General features: G+C 39.8%; 1 protein-coding gene across 8 annotated transcripts in view; it reads left to right on the forward strand.

Annotated features, from left to right (window-relative positions):
• Positions 1-22,949, forward strand: part of UNC5D (unc-5 netrin receptor D) — a 428,876-nt gene that overhangs the window by 339,920 nt on the left and 66,007 nt on the right. For 6 of the 8 annotated variants that reach the window (XM_039525941.1, XM_039525940.1, XM_039525939.1 and 3 more), the window contains 3 exons: positions 9,097-9,277; positions 10,392-10,559; positions 12,542-12,706. In XM_039525941.1, the coding sequence (XP_039381875.1) occupies positions 9,097-9,277; positions 10,392-10,559; positions 12,542-12,706 (514 nt within the window). The remainder of the gene's footprint in view (positions 1-9,096; positions 9,278-10,391; positions 10,560-12,541; positions 12,707-22,949) is intronic. The other 2 variants (XM_039525945.1, XM_039525943.1) reach the window with 1 other exon arrangement.

Raw genomic sequence — 22,949 nt, forward strand, 5'->3', positions numbered from 1 at the left:
CTAATGTTTGATTGCAAGCATATAAAACAAAAGGACACTGCAATCTCTTTGTTTATAGCTTTTGGTTTCACTTACTGTACGTGTTCTGTGATGATTTTCTTAGCCCCACGAGCTTGGTAAAAATGAGATGTTGCATATTGGGATGACATCTGCAAAACATTTCAAAGAACACCCCCCCAATATTCTTATCTAAAAATGTTATTGTATCAGCTACATTTATAATTACCTTGTAAATGCCTGTGCATTGAAAATCAGATGAAGTCCAACTAGTAGTAGCACCATGGACAGCATCTCTGGAGCCTTGAGTTATTTGTCTATCTTTCAAACAATCCTGATCCACAGTATCAAGAAATACACTTTCAGTACACATTGTACACTTTTAAAATAAGGTCTGTGAATTGCTATATATCTTTTGTTTGCAGGCTATCTAGCTAAAGAAATGCACCAAAAGAGCCTCATCTAATTTGCTCCTCTATTCACCTGAGCTACAGTCAGGGGACTTGGGGTTTCAGCTTCCGCCAGGTCATTTATTTCTTGCTCACCAGAAAATAATTAAAGTCAAATGATCCATGAGCATTGCTTTACTGGAAAAGGTACCATATAAACCCACATAATAATTTTTGGTTTTATTAGTGCTGTGTCATTGTGCCATATTTCCATGAAGGAAAGGCATGGAATTCCAATTCAAATGTGATTCTTTCTCCTGCAGAAGGAGAGGTGCCTATGAAGTGATTCTTTGCTTTCAGATTTGATCATCTTGAGAACCTACAGAACAATGTCCTAAATGCTATGATTTAGTCAACACTGAAAGCCTCCATACCCTGAACATTGCAACTAAAGATGAGCTAATAGGTCACAGTGTTTGAAATTATTTATGGCTATCTTTTGTGATTTCCCCCACCCAACTCCCTAATTCCAGTTTATCTGGAATATTCTGTGAATGAATTCATTTTTTGGTGGTGGATTTCAGAGCCTTGGCTGTGTAATGGTAAATATGTCATTATGAAGCCGGTGTAACACAGTATCTGAGATAGGGAGCTGTGGGCAGCAATGGCATGTGTTGTGCCTGAGCATCACCATTCTCTGTCTTTTCTTAGAAAATTCAATAGATGGGGCCAGATAAAGGGAAATATAAAGAAAATTGACAGTGTAGGAAAATACCTACACAGGCACTTGCCTTTTAGAATTCTCACTATTACACCAAACCATACATAATATCTTTCCAGAAACTAGGTTCCCACACCACCTCCCTGCAGTTTACATAAAAGCCAAGTTTGATTTATGAGTAGGTGGCACATCAGATTTTTGTAATGAGATTATACATTCAGTCTAATGACAGAAACATATGCTTACCAGAACAGTATGATGGCACCATGATTAACTGATTTAGTAACAGCATTCCCTTCATGAAATAGTTTAGATAATGCAGTAGGTATAGTTGACTCAATCTTATACTAGGGATTTGCAATGAAGGTTAATGCCTTTGGATTGTATTGATGAAATACCAATGTGATCATAAAAGTAGATGTGAATGGGTTGGATCTGGCATGAGGGATCTCCTTAAAGGTTTCAGTAATTAGAGTACCTGATGTGCCTATGCTCACCCATTGTAACTGTGCAGTCATCAGGGACTCTAGAGCCAGATCTCCCTTCATTATAAGAAGGATGGGGGCAATGCATGGAGCTCTGGTCTAAATATCTCTTGTATTATTTATATCATGATACCCATGCAGAGAAAGTGTCACTTGAAACCGCTTCATGATGGTTGTTGTTACAGGAAGGTGAGTAGAATGAAGAACTGAAGGAGACAGGCCTCCCAAGACCCTTGGTTACTGATTTTTATATAGCCTTCTGCTAGTTTTATGGTGCTAGCTCAAAATTATATCGGCCAACTTTATACCAGCGATTTGAAAGTTATTGGTGTGGGGATGTTATTTAAAAAATGGATGATTGGTAGATAGAACAGCTGTTATTGACAAAGAACATGGGTGTGAAGTACACCTGCTATACATGATTATTTCTTGTAGTTTTGTTCTCTGTATGGTCTCTGCCTTTGCATTTTGTCTTTCTATCCCTCTCTCCCCCATTTTGAATCATATTGCAACAAAAAATGCAGTAAATATCAGAGGATTCGTGGTATTTAGCTTTTACCATGTGCAGATTTTTTAAAGTGGACGCATTAAAGATAATTTCTCCTACAGAAAAGTTGATGTGTTTTGGTGCCACTTATTCCCCGACATTTAGTTTTGATTCCTACAGTGAATACCAAGTTAGAGGCAATGTCACAGTTACATAAAGTTGCTTTCTAACTATAATTCCATCTGATAGTGTGTGTGTGTAATGTGAAAACAAAAATTGGGGTGAGGGGGAGTTGTAAATCAGGACAAAACAAAGCATGAGGAGTAGATGAACTGGGGGAGAGGTGATGTGAGGTATGGAGCCTTTCATCCATAGGTCAGTGATTTTAAATTAGTCTCTAGTCCGGAGTGGCCAAATGTTATTTGCAGGATTTTCACTGATCAATGTCTTCTGTGAAACTGTTGTGTGGTCTTAGTGCCAGTTGTGCTATCTAGGTTTACACACACATAATGAAAAGGCAGACCCTGCTCCAATGAGCTTGTGACGGGTTGGGTCACAGAGACCCCCTTGGGACTCTCACCTGATGTGCTAAAACTACCTCTGAGCCCGTTTTCCACTGCCAGCTTGGGACTCCAGAACCCTGTCTTGTTGAGCTAGACACGCGAGCCTGCTGCAACACAGACCCAGGGTCTGAACCATGCCCCCCAAAGCTGCAGACTTTAACCAAAACTGCTCAGCAGGTTTCCTATCTCCAGCACCCAGAAACCCATCTCCCAATGGGATCCAACCCCCAAATAAATCCTTTTTACTCTGTATAAAGCTTATACAGGGTAAACTCATAAACTGTCCACCCTCTATAACACTGATAGAGAGAGATGCATAGCTGTTTGCTCCCTCAGGTATTAATCACTTACTCTGGGTTTAATAATAAACAAAAGTGATTTTATTAAGTATAAAAAAGTAGGATTTAAGTGGTTTCAAGTAATAACAGACAGAACAAAGTAAGTTACCAAACAAAATAAAACAAAACATGGAAGTCTAAAGCTAATACATTTAAGAAACTGAATACAGGTAAATCTCACCCTCAGAGATGTTCCAATAAGCTTCTTTCACAGACTAGACTCCTCCTTTGTCTGGGCCCAATCCTTTCCGCTGGTACAGTTCTTGTCAGTTCCAGCTCAGGTGGTAACTAGGGGGTTTCTCAAGACTGCAGCCCCTTGTTCTGTTCCACCCCCTTTTATATCTTTGGCACAAGGCAGGAATCCTTTGTCTTTCTTTGGGTTCCCACCCTTCCTTCTAAATGGAAAAGACCAGGTTTAAGATGGATTCCAGTATTATGTGACATGTTCATATGTCCTGTGAGACTTCATTACTCACTGGCTGGCACCCAGGTATACAGGAAGGCTTACAAGTAAACAGAGCCATTTACAACTAGTTGTCCTAGCTAATGGGAGCCATCAAGATTCCAAGCCACCATTAATGGCCCACACTTTGCATAATTACAATAGGACCTCAGAGTAATACTTCATATTTCTAGTTTTAGATTCAAGAATGATGCATTCATACAAATAGGCTGAACACACTCAGTAGATTATAAGCTTTGTAATGATACCTTATAAGAGACCTTCTGCATAAAGCATATTCCATAATACATATTTACATTCATAAGCATATTTCCATAAACATATGGAGTGCAATGTCACATAGCTTACAATCTAAGTATAAAACAAATGATACCTTTTGCTTGCCTTATCCATTGTGTCTACCTGGTAACTGAGAGAGAGTTGTGATTAGTGTAATTAGCAGCAGTCACCTCACAAGCAGCAATATATCTAAGTGTTTTTCTAAAGTGCCATCCACCATAGTGTCCAAGCACTGATAGAATGTATTTCTCTTTGAAGCATGAAACTGATCCAAAAATCTGAATACACTTCTGAAGATGCAAATGATGGCTTGTTGCATAAGGACTTGAGAACGCAATGGTGTTGGCTTAATTGATAAGAGGAGGTTAAGGGAATATTTACTAATTTTCCCAACTTAGAAGGGAGAGTGTTTAAAAACCTGTAAAGTAACAAGGTAATAGGAAATATGGTTGCAGCTATTAGCCAGATGTTGACCTTTCCCATCTTAAGATCGCACAGCATTTATCTTGGATCCAGAAGGCAATTGATTCTCTCTTCAAGGGGAGCTGACATTCTAACTATATTATCTCTGATATATGTGTACTCTGGTTATTGACCAAATGAGAGAGTCAGATGCTGTAGGTAAAGGGCAGGATAGTTTAATCTAAATGCAGAGGTACTAAGGTCTTTTGTATTCTGACCTATAAAATTATCATTTGTGCCCAAAGGACCTCAAGTCTGCATTGTTCCTGTGGATTATTAAATGTCTATATAGTCTCAAAAAAGATACACGAGAGAGAACAGAAAATCCAAGCATATTAGTCGGTCCTGCAGGTGAATAAGCTGTTCTAATTGCTGTGGAAGGGATACTTCACTAACTGATTTACGATTCAAAATGGAGATTTGGCTTAAAATTTAAAACTTGGGGAGACAACAGTGGTGCATGACATAGAAAATCTATTAAAATAAAAATGTTTTCATTATTTCTTCCTATGGCAATTTTAAAAATGGTGTCCCCTGAAATCCTGTGAAACTGGAATATGACAAGGTGGGGACAGTGCTTAGGAACCAGTGTGTGCAAATAACAAGAACAAGGGGAAACTGATTATTCTATTCTTCATTGTCCAAGCTGAATAAAATGTAAAAAAAAAATGTGATGTAAATTAGGTACTTAGTAATTTTGTTTTAATAATCTTGAGGCTGTGATTTTTATATTAGACAGTTGCTTGAAGTATTTCTGAAATTACAAGGTAGCTCAACGGGAAGTAGTAGTATTTGTGTACTGTAGTGGCACATAATCATGAACCAGACCCAACTGTGCTAACCATCAAGCATGTAAGAGAGACTGCCCTATCCCAAAGACCTTACAATGTATTGAATTAAATAATATAGTTCAATAGGATTTCTGAATGTAACACTTCCCAAACCTGTATCCTATTCAGACAAAGACCCGTCCAATATGACATAGCGACTTAAACTGACAAAAAAAATATTCAGTCTCCACCCAGGGCTGTATGCAAAAAACTTTTGTCTGTATCACCCTCTTGAAATATTCCTCTAAAGAGAATAGAGAGCCCACCAGGTGTAAATTGGCATAGCTCATTGAAGTGAACAGTTTTATGCCTGTTTAAGGGCCCAATCCAGCACCCTTTGAAGCCAGCAGAACGCCTCCCAATTACTTCAGTGATCTTTTGAATCAGGCTCTAAAACCCACTGAGGATTTTGGCCTGTAAGTTTTTTTGTTTGTTTTTTTTGCCATCTCACTCATGAGAAGCAACTTTGAAAAGGACAGGGTTTAAAAAGAGTCATGCTACCTTTCCTCACTCTTCTCCACCATATCTGCCTAATCTGTATTGCTGCCTTCATCAATATTCTGATGGACATTTACAAGTCCCCAAGGCACTTTGAATTTGTAATCGAGAAATTGGAAGATGCGTGTCCGTAATATTTATACGAGTACATATTTAAATATGATCATATACATACATTAATTTGATAACATTTTTTGCACAGGCGAGGTATTATTAGACTTCATCACTTAAAGCATCTCACATGGTTGTTTTGTGCCTATGAAGTTGGCACTGAAATATTTTTATGGTATATTTTCAATAGACAGAAAAATGGATGAGCTTTTTAGTTAGTGTTCTCTTTGTCTTAAATATAACTAACTCCCACTACAATCTACCTGTGATATGCTGTGCTTAACTGATTTCATTTTGATAGTGCTGTAAGCTGGTTTCTGATAATTGCCTTCTGTAATTGGAACAAATTTATGATTATGCTAATTCATCCTCTGCCACCCAATGTAGAGAAGCTGAGTTAATCCATATCTGCCCCTGCATTTCTTTTGTAGATCATTACATGATTAGCCTTTGGTGGAAATTTATGGGAACATTTTAATTCTGAGCAAGCATGATTTCTGGGTGAAAAAACATTTGTATATATAAACTTAAGTTGCATTATAGACAGTAATTCTGAAATGTAGTTTATGAGTCAAGCATTAAAGATCTTCAGACAGTCTAATCCTTAAAAAGGCAGCTATTTTCAGCACATTATAAGCAATTGCATGACATCCACTGATGATAAAGCAAGGGAAGTTAAATGCTAATAATATTTAAGTCAACTCTTCAGAGATCCCAAGTTAAAAATTCAGAGTTAGTGTTTCATTTGGATATGGAAATGTGGTGAATTATCTCACACCTTTGCTTTTTGTGTCCATTGTGGAGAAATTATCTAAAGGGAACCTAGATCACTGGAAATGGTAAAATAAAAAAAAGCCGAGTTAGCAGTTCATCCTTTTAAAAAATTGCTTTCTAAACTCCTGCTGCTTTAGAAGTATTAATCAGATGTGGTAGAGGCACCTTTCTGGTTTAAAGAAAGTAGTTTTCTAGGAGAAGGGGGTCTTGCAGTGGTGGCTGGGATTAGTGAGGAGAATTCACAGTGCTGTCAAACATGCAGATAAAAAGCAAAAGGCACTGCATGCCCTCACTTACAAATCATCTTTTGATTGCACATCTCTCAATGCTTTCATGTTTATGTTCCGTCTGTTTAATGTTCTCCCTTCACACTGATCATCATTCTTTTAAATGCTTTGCATTAATGTAAACGTTTTTCATTCGCAATCTCAGGCTCAGTAAACAATGGATCACAGTGCTCTCTCTCTCTCTCTCTCTCTCTCTCTCCTGGAAAATATTGAGTTGTCTAGAGGAAAAATAGCATGAGGTCCAAATGTGCTGCTGTAACAGAAACCAGGAACTAAAAAAATTGATCTGATGAGAGAGTCATAATGTAATGTAATATATATATAGTTGTAAAATCATGAACTCCAGTCTGCACTAGCACTATTCACATTTGTCATTTCATTTAAATATTACTAGACATGTTTGTCATTTCCTTGCACGTAAAATGAATGTAATTCTGACTCTGACCATTGGTATTCTGCCACTTGACTTGTTCTGGTGCAGTAGGTCTACAGTTTAACTTGGATCCCTAGTTTCTTTGATGAGGAGTCATCTGCTTGCAAGTGTTAAAGTTAATTGGATGGAGGAAAATGAAATAGTATGTGAATTTCAATTCACTGGATAGTTTCCTACCTCACTCAGACTAAAGGGAACTGTAATAAGCCTGTGTAAATACATCTAAAGAATTATCATTGACGGAGGAAGAGTATAATCAAATAATCTCTAGGTGGTAAAAAAAGGATAGCCCCTAAAGCTAAAAATGAGGAAGACACCTTAAAAGGTACATTCAAATACTGTTTACACATCCTATGTAATCCCAGTAAAATGAATAGGCCAGAACTTGAGCCTGAGGCCTTGTCTACACTACAGGGGAAATTCAATCTAAGCTATGCAATTTGAGTTACCTGAATAGCGTAACTCAAATTGACATAGCTTTGATCTACTTACCACGGGGTCCACGCTACACAGTGTCTCCCGTCGACTCCCCCTACTCGTCTCGAACTGGTGGAGTACAGGAGTCAATGGGAGAGCGATCTGCGGTCGATTTAGTGGGACTTCATTAGACCTGCTAAATTGACTGCTGATGCATCAATCGCCACTTGTCAATCCCCCGGTACGTGTACACAAGTCCTTATTGATTAGGCCTGGTAAAAGGGAAGTGATTCTGTTCAGGGGTAGATGTCAGCTGAAACACCAGTGAGAATAAATGCAAGGAGTGGGACTGATGAATTAAGGTGTCTATAACTACGTGATTGCTCTCCAGACTGAGCAATAGAGGAGGTGGCTTCTAGGATGTGACAGAACATACCTTAGATGTTCATCCACCATTGTGTAGTTTCTCTCTAAACATTCAGTCTGGTCTCACATGCAGCATGCAAGTATATGTCCCAGAAACTGTCCTTAAGTTTCCATGAAAAAGAGTGTTAAGGAAAAATGCTTAATAATGGTAAGATTTGAAACACAAAATACATAACTAATGTTATGGTGATGGGAGCATTATGAGTACCTAAATACAAAGAAGTGTTTAGAATGCTTAATGCTAAACTTAACAATGATGCTGTATCTTTAACTCATCTTACTGTGATTTCTTTTTTGCTTAATAGCATATGTTAAAAATAGAGGAGGAAATGTACCCCAAGCTTGAATTTTTCAGATATTGTGTTTATAAAATATGTGACATGACTCAAATGTGCATCCAGTGCCTTGCTTAGCAGACCTGTATACTAGTCAGTATATTTCTTCTATCCATGGGTATCGTATAAGAAAAACATTGCCATAAACCCTGTCTCCCTTCAAAGGCTGGCTTCCATCTGACTGTGCCATGTTGCAGAGATGTTACGAACTATGAGTATGTCAGTTGCACACCTTCTGTCCCCAGCTAACCAAAATGACTAATGGTACTGGAAGAGGAACCTGCTGTCTGGCATGAAATCTAATTGGCTTTGATGGTCTGCTTTTGCAGATTTGTTTATAAACTGGAAAATCTACAAATTGCAGACCATCTGCACAGAACAGTGTGCTAATGAATGCCTGTAGCCTGCAAATCCATAAGCTCATTACCTCAAAGTTGCAAGTCCTTCCACAAGTTCCCAACTGAGGTTATCCATCTGAACTGAGACTTGGAAGGGTATTTGACTTCAGGATACAACCCTACCTCCTTTAAGTCTGAAAAACCTGTCTATAAAAATGAGACACATTTGTTCAGCCTCTTAACAGGGTCTAAAGATTCCGCTTCTGTTTTTAGCTTCTCAGTTCTGTAAAACACCAATTCACCATGCCTGAAATTAATGTCAGTCAAACATTCCAAGTGGAGAAGTGCCTTGCAGATAGCTTCTACAGTAACAATAACTATCCCTGGGTTGTGGTTATTTTCACTGTGCATCTTTCTCTCCAGCTGTCCTGCTTCATTCTCTTCTCGTCTCCCTACCCACCAGGTGGAATGGCTTAAGAATGAGGAGCCCATCGATTCCAACCAGGATGAGAACATCGACACAAGGGCAGATCACAACCTGATCATCCGCCAGGCCCGTCTGTCTGATTCTGGGAACTACACTTGCATGGCTGCCAACATAGTGGCCAAGAGAAAGAGCATGTCTGCAACAGTCGTGGTGTATGGTCAGTGGAAATGTGGAATAATATTTACTGCCTGGATTCTTTACATCAGTAATAACCAGTGGGTTGCAAATAAAGATCATATTTGTTTGTACAGTGCCTAGCACAATGGGGTCCTTGTCTGTGATGAGGGCTTCCAGGCACTCCAAGAGTATAAATAATCCTTTTTCCAGTTATTAATAAGGTCCACTTATAAGCCTGGCCAAAGAATAATTGCTTTCCTGAATCAGGGCTTAAGATCACCATGTGTAAGGCTTAAGCACATGTCTAAATACATTCTGAATAGCGATATGCTCAAGTGCTTACCTTAATTGGACCTATGTAGCATTATACAAACACTAGTTAATGAATATAAGGGCTGGTCTTCACTACGGGGAGATCGACGCTGCTGCAATCAATGCACCAGGGGCCAATTTAGAGGGTCTAGTGAAGACCCGCTAGATCAATTGCAGAGCGCTTTCCGGTCGACCCCGGTACTCCACCTCTCCGAGAAGAGTAAGGGGGAAGTCTACCGGAGAGCAGTGAAGACACTGGGGTAAGGCAACCTAAGCTACGTTGACTCCAGCTATTTTGTTCATGTAGCTGGAGTAGTGTAACTTAGGTTGACTTACCCCGGGAGTGAAGACAAGCTCTTAAATGTTGTGTGGCACTGGTAGAAGAAGCAGAAATATTTATTTTCACCACTCCCTGTTGCTTACAGTGTTCATTAAACTGGAGAGTGACATTTTACTGATGAAGTCAGTCAGTCAGTCAGATGAAGGCATGCCTAAACCATCACTTTTTTAAAGAACGATTTTGTTTATCCTTTAAGTGAAGCATATCTGAAGAGTACTGAGGTGCCTGCCTCCACGTTCCCTCCCTTCAGAGTCTCACTGTCAGTCATTACACCTTCTGGCATATAAACCCACCGAAGGCAAACACAGCAATTCTTTGACACCGCGTCCTTTATGTAATTGCATCCTGGTGCTATTTAGGTGGTGGTACCCCTATTTGGGGTTGGAATTTACCTTGCAGAATATTTAAAAAAAGAAAAATCTGAGAACAAGAGGGTCAGAAATGAAGACTTGATGCTTAAGTCTTACCATGCCATCCATAATGCCATGCGTGTGTGTTGCAGTGAATGGAGGCTGGTCGTCATGGACTGAGTGGTCTAACTGCAATGTGCGGTGTGGCCGAGGCTGGCAGAAGCGATCCCGGACCTGTACCAACCCTGCTCCGCTCAACGGGGGTGCATTTTGTGAGGGAATGTCAGTGCAGAAAATTACCTGCACTTCACTTTGCCCTGGTGAGATATCCAAGTCTAACTTTAAATGTCACACCAAGAGAGCATTCTCTCCATCTGAAGTGCTCGGTGGCTACCTGTGCTATGCAGAGCTACTGGGATCAAAGGGGAACTAGGAAGGCATTTGTTTATTTCTTTAAACTGAAGTTCGTAGTCTGTGCTTTTTTATCTTTTTGTGCAACAGCAAAAGTGAATTCACCTGGGTGCTTAGGCACTAAACAGTGATTGTTGTTATTTAAAGAGAGGTCTCCATATATTCAAGGATTGGTCCCCCTTAAAACTGGGCACAGCACTCCATTCCTTATCTCCTGAATGTAGGGCTTAGTGATGTTGGTAACTTTAGCAGGAGAAACACAGAACCCTGAGCTCAGGACATAATGAGTAAATAAAGGATGATTTGGTTTTCAAATGCTGTGCTTTAAAATGCATTTTCCCTTTTTATACCAAGCTCAGGTTATAACTGAAGCATAGTTATGTCCCTTGAGACAGTGTATTGCCTGTCTTGTTCACCTGAAACACAATTTGTCTGATTTGGGGGAAGAGAGGGATGTCCAACACATGGGTAAACAAAACTGGTGTGTGTGTATAATTTTAAGATTGAATATTTTTGTTGGGCCTCATTTAAATTGGTGCAAGTCTCTCCATTAACTTTTATGGGCTTTGGACCCAGTATTTACTGATTTGGGATTTAAAAGAATCTTAAGTGCTGTGTTCACCTGACTTGTGTGTGAGAAGTGTAGACAGGGGACTGTGGAATGCTTTTAAGTGTGAGTCTGGACGGAGAGAACTACAGATAAGTCAGAGGCATCCTGATCCTAGATCTCACTCAGGGCATTAAAGAGAGGCCACCAAAGTCATCTATGCTCTTTTGGTAAATGTCAGCACTGTTCCTGCTCTAGAGCTGTGTCAAGCCTCCACACGCCAGCCTCCTTAGAGCTGAATTTTGGATGAACACTAAGAGCTACTAGCTGCATTACAAAGAAATATCTATCAGATTCCCTCTTGCAGTTTTTTTATTGGCTGTAGGTGATGGTCTTTACTTTTTGCCCTAAACTGTTAGATATTGCTGCTGTGCTCTGTTTAGGCTATGTCTACACTGGAGACCTTACAGTGGCACAGCTATGCCACTGTAGATCTTGTGTAGCCACACTATGCTGATGGGAGAGAGCTCTCCTGTAGGCATAATTAAACCATCCTCGATGAATGGTGGTAGCTATCTCGGCAGGAGAGCGTCTCCCACCGATGTAGTGCTGTCCACACCGATGCTTCTGTTGGTGTAACTTATGTCGGTCAAGGGGAGGTTTTTTCCCTCCCCTGAGCAACATAAATTTTACCGACAGATGTGCTAGTGTAGACATAGCCTTAGAAAGATGCTGTGTTCCACCCCAGACGTGACTGTGTTTCAGTGGTGGATATCTGTGTGTATAATATGGGAGAGAAGAAAATTAGAATCCTAAAGACCTTTAGGAGCTTTCTAGATAATAGGTGCTAGATATGTGTCATCAGACATGGCCTGCATCTTAAAAATCAGTATTATATAGGTCTTGTCCAGAAATAAAGCTTATCATCTGTACTCACATCTCTTGAGTTTGATAGTGTGTGCTCCAGTTGCTAAGTCCCCCTGAGTAGGGGACTAAGGGCTTGTCTACACTACTGCATGGGGTCGATCTAAGATATGCAACTTCAGCTACGTAAATAGAGTGCTCTTCCATCGACTCCGCTTGCACTTCTCATTCTGGTGGAGTACCAGAGTCAATGGGAGAGCACTCAGTGGTCAATTTATCGCGTCTAAACTAGATGCAATAAATTGACCCCCGCTGGATTGATCACTGCCCGCCGATTTGGCGAGTAGTGTAGACAAGCCCTTAGGTTTCTTTAATAGTAACCCTGAATAACCAGTGGAGAAAGCAGAGTTCAGTACAGTCTGATCACACCAGTTGGTCAGATAACACATACTGATCATGTGTATTTTTCTTCCTGTTTAGTGGACGGTAGTTGGGAGGTGTGGAGCGAATGGTCAGTCTGCAGCCCGGAATGTGAGCATCTGAGAATTCGGGAATGTACAGCTCCACCTCCAAGAAACGGAGGAAAATTCTGTGAGGGCTTTAGTCAAGAATCTGAGAATTGCACTGAAGGGCTTTGCATTCAAGGTAGGTGACATGACAATGACCCCTCGCATTAGCAGCTATCTGAAGGTATTTCCTTCTGAAAGAAATGCTGGAGTGTGGGGCTGTAGAATGCAACACATCATAACTCAGTCGACTCTGTAGGAGGCTCATGACTGAAATCCTTACAGACACTGGAATACATTTTCAGAGAGTTGTGTATCTGCCAATTTGAAATTCACTTGGCTGTTGGCTCTTTGTTATGGCCTGAGGCAAAGCCCCCTGAAGTCAATTATAAGGCTCGCTTTGGCTTCAAGGGCCTGTGGGTTAGGCCCATAGTGAATAATTTATCAGGATTTAGGAAGTGTAGCCTGTACAGGCCAAGTTCACTTCATCTGTACAGCACCAGGTGATTCTGGTGAGCGGTGTAAAAGTTCTTCATATGTGTAAAATTTTGCCCCAGTGAGTCACCCAGCGAAAATGTATCTTGCAGTATTGGAACACGTCCTTTAGCTTTCCAATGGGATTAAATGGGTGAAGCACCAACATGTGTCTTGTTGGTGTCTTAGATACTTTGGGTCAGATTCAGTTCTCATTTGCACCTTTGCAACCCAGTAAGATTTCATAGGCTTAATTAAGGGCTGATTTAGGCTCTGCATGTTAACTGTGAACTCCTTGCAACAAGACCCTGATGCTTTTTGAATGTTTGGAAAGCATTTAGCACATTGTGATTGATACAATAACAACTAAGGATCCAAGAAAAATCAGTGCTGCAGCTGAAATATCAGCCTAGAGGTGCAGAACATCCGGGACAGCTGCATATTCTTGAAATAAATGAGAAATTAATGAGTTTATTCCTCTGTTACATTCGGTTCCATATCCATGAAGCAGTATTGTCACCTCTTCCCGTTATAGCAATAAAATGGCAGCTTTGGAAACAATCAGGGACTGCAGGACTGAAATAAGTGAGTTGGAAAAAAAAACAACCCAAATTAATTTTATTTTTAAATTGTTTCCTTTGTTTCTGTTTCCAGGGCAGTGTCTTCCCCTCCCCCCTTAGCCACAGCAAGACAAGTGGAGAGCTCAGGCTCCAGTCTAATCCAGTTAGTGTGGCAGTGTGTAGTAGTGGATAAAGCACTAGTTTGGGAGTCAGGAGAGTCTATTCCTAGCTCTGCCGCTGACCTGCTGGGTAACCCATCTGTAAAGTGGGGATAATGACCTTCCTTATGTAAAGCATTTTGAGAGCTATGGATCTATGGCTTTTTTTTTTAAATTAAAGGGTTTCTGACACCTGTGTTAGTCACTCAGTGTTTGAACTCACTTTTTATTCACTATAGTTTATAAGTAGTTTACTGTGGTTTTATTGGATGGTAAAGGGAACTTCTCCCCTGTAGTTCCATCCCCTGTAGGTCAACGTGCCTTGCACAGAACTGGCACTAGCTGTTGTGGCTACCTGTGGCACTGAGCACTTGCAGACCGCTCTAAGTTTGCAGTGCTGCTTCATCACTCAGCAGCCAAATCCCTCCCTAGTGCAGCTCTGTTGAATTCAATGGCATTTACATCACAGTTCGTATGTGGTGTTTGGCCTGAAGTCTCTAGCTTGCACTGCTTCCCCTTCTCACCACCATGCCTAAAATGCCTCTAACTAGTAGGGGATCCTCTGTATATAGGCCCAACATCTGCTAGCTGAATGAGAGTAATACTCTGATCCCGTATGGCTTCTACTGGTGTCTTTCCTCCAGCAATGCTTACTACCCTACTTAGAAATTCAAAGTAAGAATTAAAGAAAAAAATACATTGTGCCTAGCCAGTTGCACGAAGGTGTACATTGGATGGGAAGAAAGTGGTACCTTTATAGATCCCATCTGGGAAACAGCTCACTTTTCAGCATGAGATTTGTTTATCCTTTATTTTATGGCCATTAGTAACCTCTGTAGATAGCGAAGCTTAAGTAGGGTGACCAGATGTCCCATTTTTAAAGGGACAGTCCCGTTTTTGGGGACTTTTTCTTATATAGGCACCTATTACCCCCCACCCCCTGTCCCGTTTTTTCACAGTTACGATCTGGTCACCCTAAGCTTAAGATACAAAATTATCTAAGCTAGGATTTTCAAAAGAGTTTCTATTTTAACACCTAGACCCCCTAGACTTTAAAGATCCCAGCCCTGGCTTTTAAAAAAAAATACATAGTCATCTTATCTCTCATTCATTAGCTGAGATTTCCAATGTTACAGCACAGTCCCTCCAGCTTCTGGGGCGTTAAGTTAACAATCATTAATTGGTTAAGATGGCATAGGCAGGATTTAAAATGTATTTGTTTTCCTGGGTATAAGCAGAATAGTTAGTGAGAATCTGTGGGATACAGAATTCATTCAGCTTTTGAGGATCAACCTGTGGTGAATATAAGATGCTCATAGTTCTTTCCCCTGCTATGCGTGAGATGAACGCCCTTCCCCACAGATGCTTGCTATGTCCCACATCCCTTCCTCTTTATTTCTACAACATGCATATTAGTGTATCTATTGAAAATCAATCACAAGCTGTTAACATGGTGTGACCTGTCAGGAGTATGTGCTGAAGGGGGCACACAAGGCTGTAGCTGTGCACTGCAGCACGTACCCGTGTTTATGGCAGTCATGAAGGTGACTTGCTAGCTAATCTATGGTCCTCCTCACTGTAGTAGTATCGGGATGTTTCTCACAGAAAGTGTCCCCAGTGGCTGCTGTTTTTACTGAAGTTTTACTAGAAAGGTAAAGGGAACCGCTCTCGCTTCAGGAAGCTGCATATGATAATTCCCTCTACTTACACTCTGCAGTATAATACCAATACCTTGCCCAAAGTGTCCCAGGACATACGTATGCATTAAAGATGGAGGGACAGAGATGCTTCCTAGAGTTATTTTAACAGTGTGGAAAGGAGCAAATTGCCGGAGGGGAGGTTAATTTTTTCCGAAGAGCATATCACAGATACCAGTGCTTGATAAATGTATCTGTATTTTTTGTGGTAGTTTCATAATCACGGGGCAAGAATACAATCTCCTTGTGGTTTGTACAGGGCTGAGCACAATGGGGCACAGATCCTGACCGGGGCATCTGAGGATTGTTGTATCATTAATAGTGTGTGTTATCTGACAGGTCTCTATTGTTTGGCTTTTCCAACCATTTCCAAAGGGTTAATTTCCCCCTTCTTAGACATTCCAGTTCTTTCTGAGCAGCCCATCTAGCTGCAATCCGTAGCCTTGTCTCTGAATGCCCCTGCCAGAAGAGATTTTATTAGGATGAACCCTATCATGACTGTCTAGAGTGAATTATCACTTTAATATTGGTGCAAGTGCCTCTTAGCTGTTGCAGAAACACAGAAACTTAGGTCTGTGCCAGCCAAGTGTCTCCTGAGGATGACACCTGATACTTGATATTGACGCCATGAGTTTTTAAAAATATGTCTTCAAAAAATGCACCGGTACAGCTGGGTGGAACTTTGTGTAGAAGCAGTGATCTCAGCTACAAGAGACTTTCCGCAGACACATTTCTATGGTTAGGGGAGGGGGACTCTGTCTCATATTATATTTGAATTCTATCCTGGACCTAGCAGTGATACACCTTATAAACTTGGACTTGTTGCTTAGCTTCTGTACTGTCCCAGTTCTCAAATTTAGGAACAGCTGAAAACCAGACACACTTCAAGTGGGAATATTTTCCATATCAAAGAACAAAAGTCTGTAAGATTCTGCAGAGTGAATCTCACACACTTAGGCACCTCAGTTAATTGACTGAAAACGTGCTCTGTGAGTTCAGTTTCACTTAATGACCTACCTTTAGCTGTAATATATGCATCTGCTGCTGCACCCTGTAATATGACATTCATACTGGAATCTGTATGGACTGTACCTTCAGAGAAGAGCTTGATTGTAAGTCCTGTTAGCAGGAACAGAAGGTTCTTAGGATGTGGGCAGTTTGGAGTGGTACATTTTACCTAATCTCATAGAAAAGAGAGTTTGACTGTTTCCACTTGTTCCAGCAGCTACAAACACAGTAGCTTTGGGTCCTGAAGATAAAGCAGATTTCCTTTAGAAGGGATCAGCACCTTTGGTTTTACAGAGATCTGAGTTGAAGAAATTGCACAATTGTGATTGAAAGCAAAGAAACTTCAGACTGTAAAGAACTTGTTACCAATCCATCTTCCTTGTCAGGAAACAAAGACACAATAATATTTTTTAAAAAGTGACTTATGCTCCAAGACACAAATAAGTCCACTGATTACAGATGTTGGTAGAGTACAGCACAGCCACTGTATTTACTTTTTCTCTTATTACATTCAAGTGAAAGGTGTCATATTGACAACCCTGGGCAAGACACAAGTCCTCTATTTATCCACAGAATGGATATAGTACAGCTTTAGCTGGTTTTGCCTTATTCACTCTGCTACCCTGTTAATGTGCCCCCAGTGCTTACCAGAAGGAACTCTAATTCTCAGAGATAAAAGGAGGTTCATATCCCAGGCCCATTCAGTCCCCAGGCAAAAGGATCAGTTAATGTTATTGATGGTGGTTTTAACTAAAAACTGGAAAGGAACCCAGCAGCTCTTTCACATGGGTTGCCAAATAGCTGACACATGGCAACAACCTTTGTTCAGTAATGACCTGGTTTATTTAGTGTGGTGTTTGGTTAATTGATTTTACTTGGTTTGTAAATTCTCTGGGGCAGGGACCATCCTCTTGTTCTGTGTTTGTAGGGTGCCTAACGTAATGGGATCATGGCCCATGCCTGCGCCCCATTGGTGCTACTGCAATACAAATAATAATTTTAGAATGTCTACCTCATCTGGCTAATTACATCACAGTAAACAGAAAAAAATGCATTGCCAAACTTTACTGTAATTATTTTCAGGCTGTCTTGCCTTTTCCCACAGAATTTTAGTACTTCCATGTGGCTTAACATTTAAAGAGACATTGACTCTATACACTCAATTGTTTGTATAATTATTTTACTTGAAAACACCACCACAAACTCTTCTACCAAGTAATTAACTAAATAGAGTGGGCCTGAGAATAAATCATTTGTAGCATAGCAAAAATCTTCTCCCTCTGAAGCAGATCGGTTTTTTTGCAGAGAGGACTTTGCATGAATTAAGAGTGTGACGCTGTTGCAAAAAGAAAGCAAATGTAATTTTGGGTTGCATTAGCAGCAGCATAGCCTGCAAGTCATGGGAGGTGATAGTACCACTCTACTTGACACTGGTTAGACCTCTAGACTACTGTGTCCAATTTTGGTCACCGGTATATAGAAAGGATGTAGAGAACCTGGAAAGGATCCAGAGGTGAGCAACAAAGGTGATCAAAGGGATGGAATGGAAGTCATAGGAGCAAAGGCTGAAGGAACTGGGGTATGTTCAGTTTGGAAAAGCGGAAATTAAGGGGAGATATGATAGTGGTTTTCAAATACTTGAAAGGCTTTCATGAAAAAGATGGCAGGACCAGAGGCGCAATAGGTTCAAACTACGATATAGCCGATTGAGATTAAATCTCAGAAAAAACTTCCTAACTGTAAGAACAGTAGAATAATGACAAACTGCCTAGGGAAGTAGTGAAACCTCCTTCGCTGGAAGTTTTCAAAAAAAGGCTAGATAGCCATCTGCCTTGGATGGTTTAGACGCAACAAATCCTGCGTCTTGGCAGGGGGTTTGACTAGATGACCCTTGTGGTCCCTTTTTAGCCTTATGGTTCTATGATTCTATGAGTTATAATGTCTGTAAAATAGTATATACACAGAATTTGAATGAGAAACCTTAAAGGGGCATTGTGAAATAATTTTGGATCTCAATGCAAGCTTTATTTAAAAAGAAAAATTGGGTGGTGATGGGAGAATAAGGTTAAAAACCTTATGTGAGTAATTTTTTATCATTTTAAAATATGTGAATGAGTGGAGGTTTCTTTGTTGGTATGCTTGGGGGGAGGAGTTGTTAAATCATTGATGGGAGCAAATCACAATAAGAGTTGTTTCTATTTCATGTATTTGAATGAGCACAAGTAAATGAAATTTAGCATAGTGTTCGGTGCAGCTTGGACAGTGAAAATGAACTAGCTATTTGAAAAGGATATATGGGACGAATTGTGAAAAGCAAACTAGATTACTGAAATTAAAAGGAGTTTAAAGTAAGAGTATTAGGAACACATGTATTGAAATCAAAGTGATATTATTTAAATGATCAGAATTAAACTCTCGGCTGGCACTGATTAATGCCTAACCTGAAAAAATATCTATAGTTGGTTGATTTACATGCAAATCTCTCATTGTATAGATTATGGTTTCTACTCCTTTTGCAAGGAGAAAAGGGAGCTGAGGAAACTGTAATTGCTCATTTCTTTTTGTTGCACACACTGGTGGTGATTGCTAACCCAACATTAGGGTCAGAAACGGGTCCCTAGGTGTTGAATCGGAGATTGAACAATTTGGGCTAAAGTCTGTTCTCGGTATTATCATCCTATATAAGGAGTAACTGTACTGAAAGTTGATGATGCCAAGTTGTTGTAAGAGAGAGGAGACTGAAGGCCACTGATTTTAAAAGAAATTTACTCCAGGTTTATACCAGTGGAGCTGAGATCAGCTCTGGCCCATTATGTGTTTTATTTTTTAAATAGGTTGCTCTCCTGGTTTTGATCGAATGGCAGGTGGCGGGGAGCATGTGTTTGCTCCCAAACTTGAATCTTCATAAGTGTTAGTTCAATTAGACTGAAATATTAAGTGTCTCTTGTTTCTTTCATCTTGGAGTGAGATATCATTACTCCTTTATGGGTCATGCTGTATGTATATAGTTATGTCAAATTATTTTTAGGGCCATAATTGCTTTCTCAGCTAATAGGAATTGATGCAATTATCCCGTCTGGTTTTTATTTTCCTTCGTGTTCCAATATGTGTCTTTCCAGCTCTGCTTTACATCCCACAGGGAATTGTGAAGGAAATGCAGTGCAGTGCTTCAGAAAACTAATCTCTTGGAGGTTATTTATCTCAGGCACAACTTGTTAACTTTGTTCCTTTCATGAGGCAAAAATAGAAATGAAACATTTCTGTGGTTAACAGGTATGGACTCTTACAAAGGCAAGGTTGGAAACCTAAATTGCAGATAGTATGTAGCCCCTAGCAGTTCTTTCCAGGTAGGAAAAGTTCTAATCCTTAGAAAGAATTCTCAAACTTTCATTCATTAAATGAAAATTTCAGTGACCAGTTCGGGGTCAACTCTCAGGTTCTTGGATCAGTCCCAGACAGCAGGTGCTGGGACTGATATAGAGGAAGCATCTTTCAATCCTTAAATACATCCTCCTTCCCCAGCCTCATCTGATTCTCAGTTGGCTTTAGGTAGATTTCATGAGAGTCCAGTTCTCAGCTGAAACAATAGTTCTCCAGGAAGTGCAATCTTTGAGATAGAACAAGGAATAAAATAACAGACTAAGGACCTTCCCTCCACAAAAATGAATCCAAACCATGTTAACACACAAACTTGGGACAAACAGTAGTGAATATGGTTTTCTGAAGATGTCTATACTTGTTGCTTACACAGCTCTCATTTAAAATAAGTAAGAGCAGCAAGGCTAAATATTAGCTATTTAAGGGGTCTAAAAACCCTGGAAGGAGACTGAATGATTACAGTAAACGGGTAGGGTTAAAATGGGGCTGAATTAGCAGGAAACTATTCCACTGTTCCATCTCACCACTAGAAAAGGTCTCCCAGAGGAAGTTTGGAAGCTTGCTTGTGTTGTTTTGTCAGGGAGACAGCCTAATAGAAATGCAGGTGCTGGAAATGGGGAGCAAAACTAACCCTTTTCCTCAAATTCCCTTGACATTTACCAAACTAAACCCATTTTTTGGATCTTGACGTAAATGTTATTCCAGAATTCATTTTTCCCTTTCCATTAGAAGTACAATACTAGGTTTACACAATGCTGACTGGTATGAATGTTGATAATTGAAAGGGTAGTATAGAATGAGCATGGCTGGCATATTAATAGGAATTCTAAATATAAGTGCATATGAACTTATCAAGTCCTAATTCTTGGTGTCATTTTGATACACACCTTCTGTCTTTGCTGGAGTCTACAGTATGTCTGGCAAATGATTGATCAACCTGCCTTCAGCAATACAGTATTTTTTTCTGCTTTTCAAATTCACATGAATTGCAGATTGTGCTTAACCATTTCAGCCATCTGGAAAGTTAAAATTACCTTGTGTTAAATGTTTGCATAAATAAGTATTATAGAAGACAAAGTTGGAAAATAATTTCTTGGTCATTTATTCTGTTTACTTCAATAGCACCGAATTTTTCTGTATACTAAACCCATAAGTTTTTGTCCAGTCTCCTCTTAAATACTTAGTGTTGGGAGTCTCATCAAGTACCCATATCAAGTTGCCCCATAGTATGTGTGGTAATATACTTGTGTGTGTTTTGGAAATATTCACAGACCAGTCAGTCATAGCCAAAGTGCAAAAATTTCATCTGTTCTCTGGCATGGAACATGACATGAAGACCTATATTAATGCAAAATTCATACACGATAGGTCAGGAGGAGAAGTTTACAGTGAAGAACTTCATAGGGTAGTTAGGAGAGACCAGAACAGTTGTAGTTCAAAAATTAATTGTCTGGGGTACAAAAATGTCCAGTGAGGATGTGACTCTAAAACAAGCTTTCAGACCAAGAGCAGCAAATCAATGAAATATGTGTCAGCTAAATGAAGGTTCATTTCTCCATTTGTGCCTAATCTTCTTGTCTAAAAGGACACCCGTTTTTTAGTAAAGATACAACATGGTGGGGAATGTCTGGCTGGCATTACAAGTGCAGAAGTTCTGCACTAATCCATTTTCTTTCAGTCTCTAAAAATTAGATAGCAGATTGCCTTCCCCTCATGAACAGAATGAGGGTGGAGTTTTGTTTTGTTTTTGTGTGTGTGTGTGTGTGTGTGTGAGTGTGTGTGTTTTTATTAGAAAAGGTTTCCATGGCATCGCTAATCTTGAGAAAAACAGAGCTTGACTTGTGAAAGCAAAAATGACATCACTTTCATTAGAGCCAGTCCTAAGTTTTTGTCAGTTTCTTGTGCATGTGTTGCTTATTTCAGTGGTCATTCCATACTATTATTCTCGGTTGTATAGTTTCCTTGGTGGGTTTATATGTAGAATCCATCAAGAAGGATTGATTTTGTGTGTGTGTGTGTGTGTGTGTGTGTGTGTGTTTTATTTTTATCTATTTGCTTTAAAGTTACATGTTTTATCATGGGGAAAAAAACATTGATTTTTTTCCCCAATGCCCACAAAACTTTGCCGGGTTACAAACAGATGCACTACAAGCATCCTTTGCCAGTGCATCATAAACACCAAAACATTCTGCTTTTCCATACCTCAGCCAGCCAGCCATGTTAAATTTGGCCAAATGGCTTCTGGTTCTGCCATTTAGCAGGAGGAGAACACCGAACTCCATTTCATTTCTAATAGGATCTACTGTAGATTGTAATCTTTGTTTGCAGGAGGGGAATGTTTGTTTCCATCTCAAATTCAGTGATTTGTGGTTCATTCACTATCTATGCACCCAATTTCCCATCATAAGACTTTTTAAAGGAAAACTGTACCATAGGGGGTCAGCATTTAATTACAGGGCATAAAAATGAGACTTTCAAAACGAATAATGGTGGACTTCCCTTACTAGTTTTGTTTAGCACTGTAGCACTGACCCTTTTTATTGTCAATAAAAGTAACAGAAACCACCTCACAACCAATTTCCTTTCTTTGTCATGCGTTCAAATGGTCCTTCTAGACCAGTAATTCTTAACTTTTACTGCAGCCTGCACCCCTTTGGTTCTCAAAAATATATCTAGGTTTAAGGGGTGTGAGAACATATTTTGTTTGTATATTACAGTAATAATTAAAAAGCATAATGTTAATAAATACATAGGTTTCATGAAACACAATAGTTGTACTTACATGCCTGTGCTTAATTTGTGTTTTTGATGATTTATCTTCTAAAAAAAAATCTGGCATGTCTCGCACCCCCGGAAAGGGCATCTCGCACCCCAGGTTAAGAACCACTGATCTAGACTGTTAACCTGACTCTGACAATGGCTAATACCAGTTGCTTCAGAGGAAGAAACCCTACAATGGAAAATTATGGAGTAGCTCACTTATTGAGAGAGTTTTCCCAATGCCAGGAAGCTAGAGATAGATTTATATCCATACCTCTATTATTTCATCCAAGTCATGTATGTCTTTTTAGAATCCTACTAAGCCCTTGGCCTCAATTATATCTTGC

Source organism: Mauremys reevesii, linkage group 2 (genome assembly GCF_016161935.1).
Source record: "Mauremys reevesii isolate NIE-2019 linkage group 2, ASM1616193v1, whole genome shotgun sequence".
NCBI classification, from domain to species: domain Eukaryota; kingdom Metazoa; phylum Chordata; order Testudines; family Geoemydidae; genus Mauremys; species Mauremys reevesii.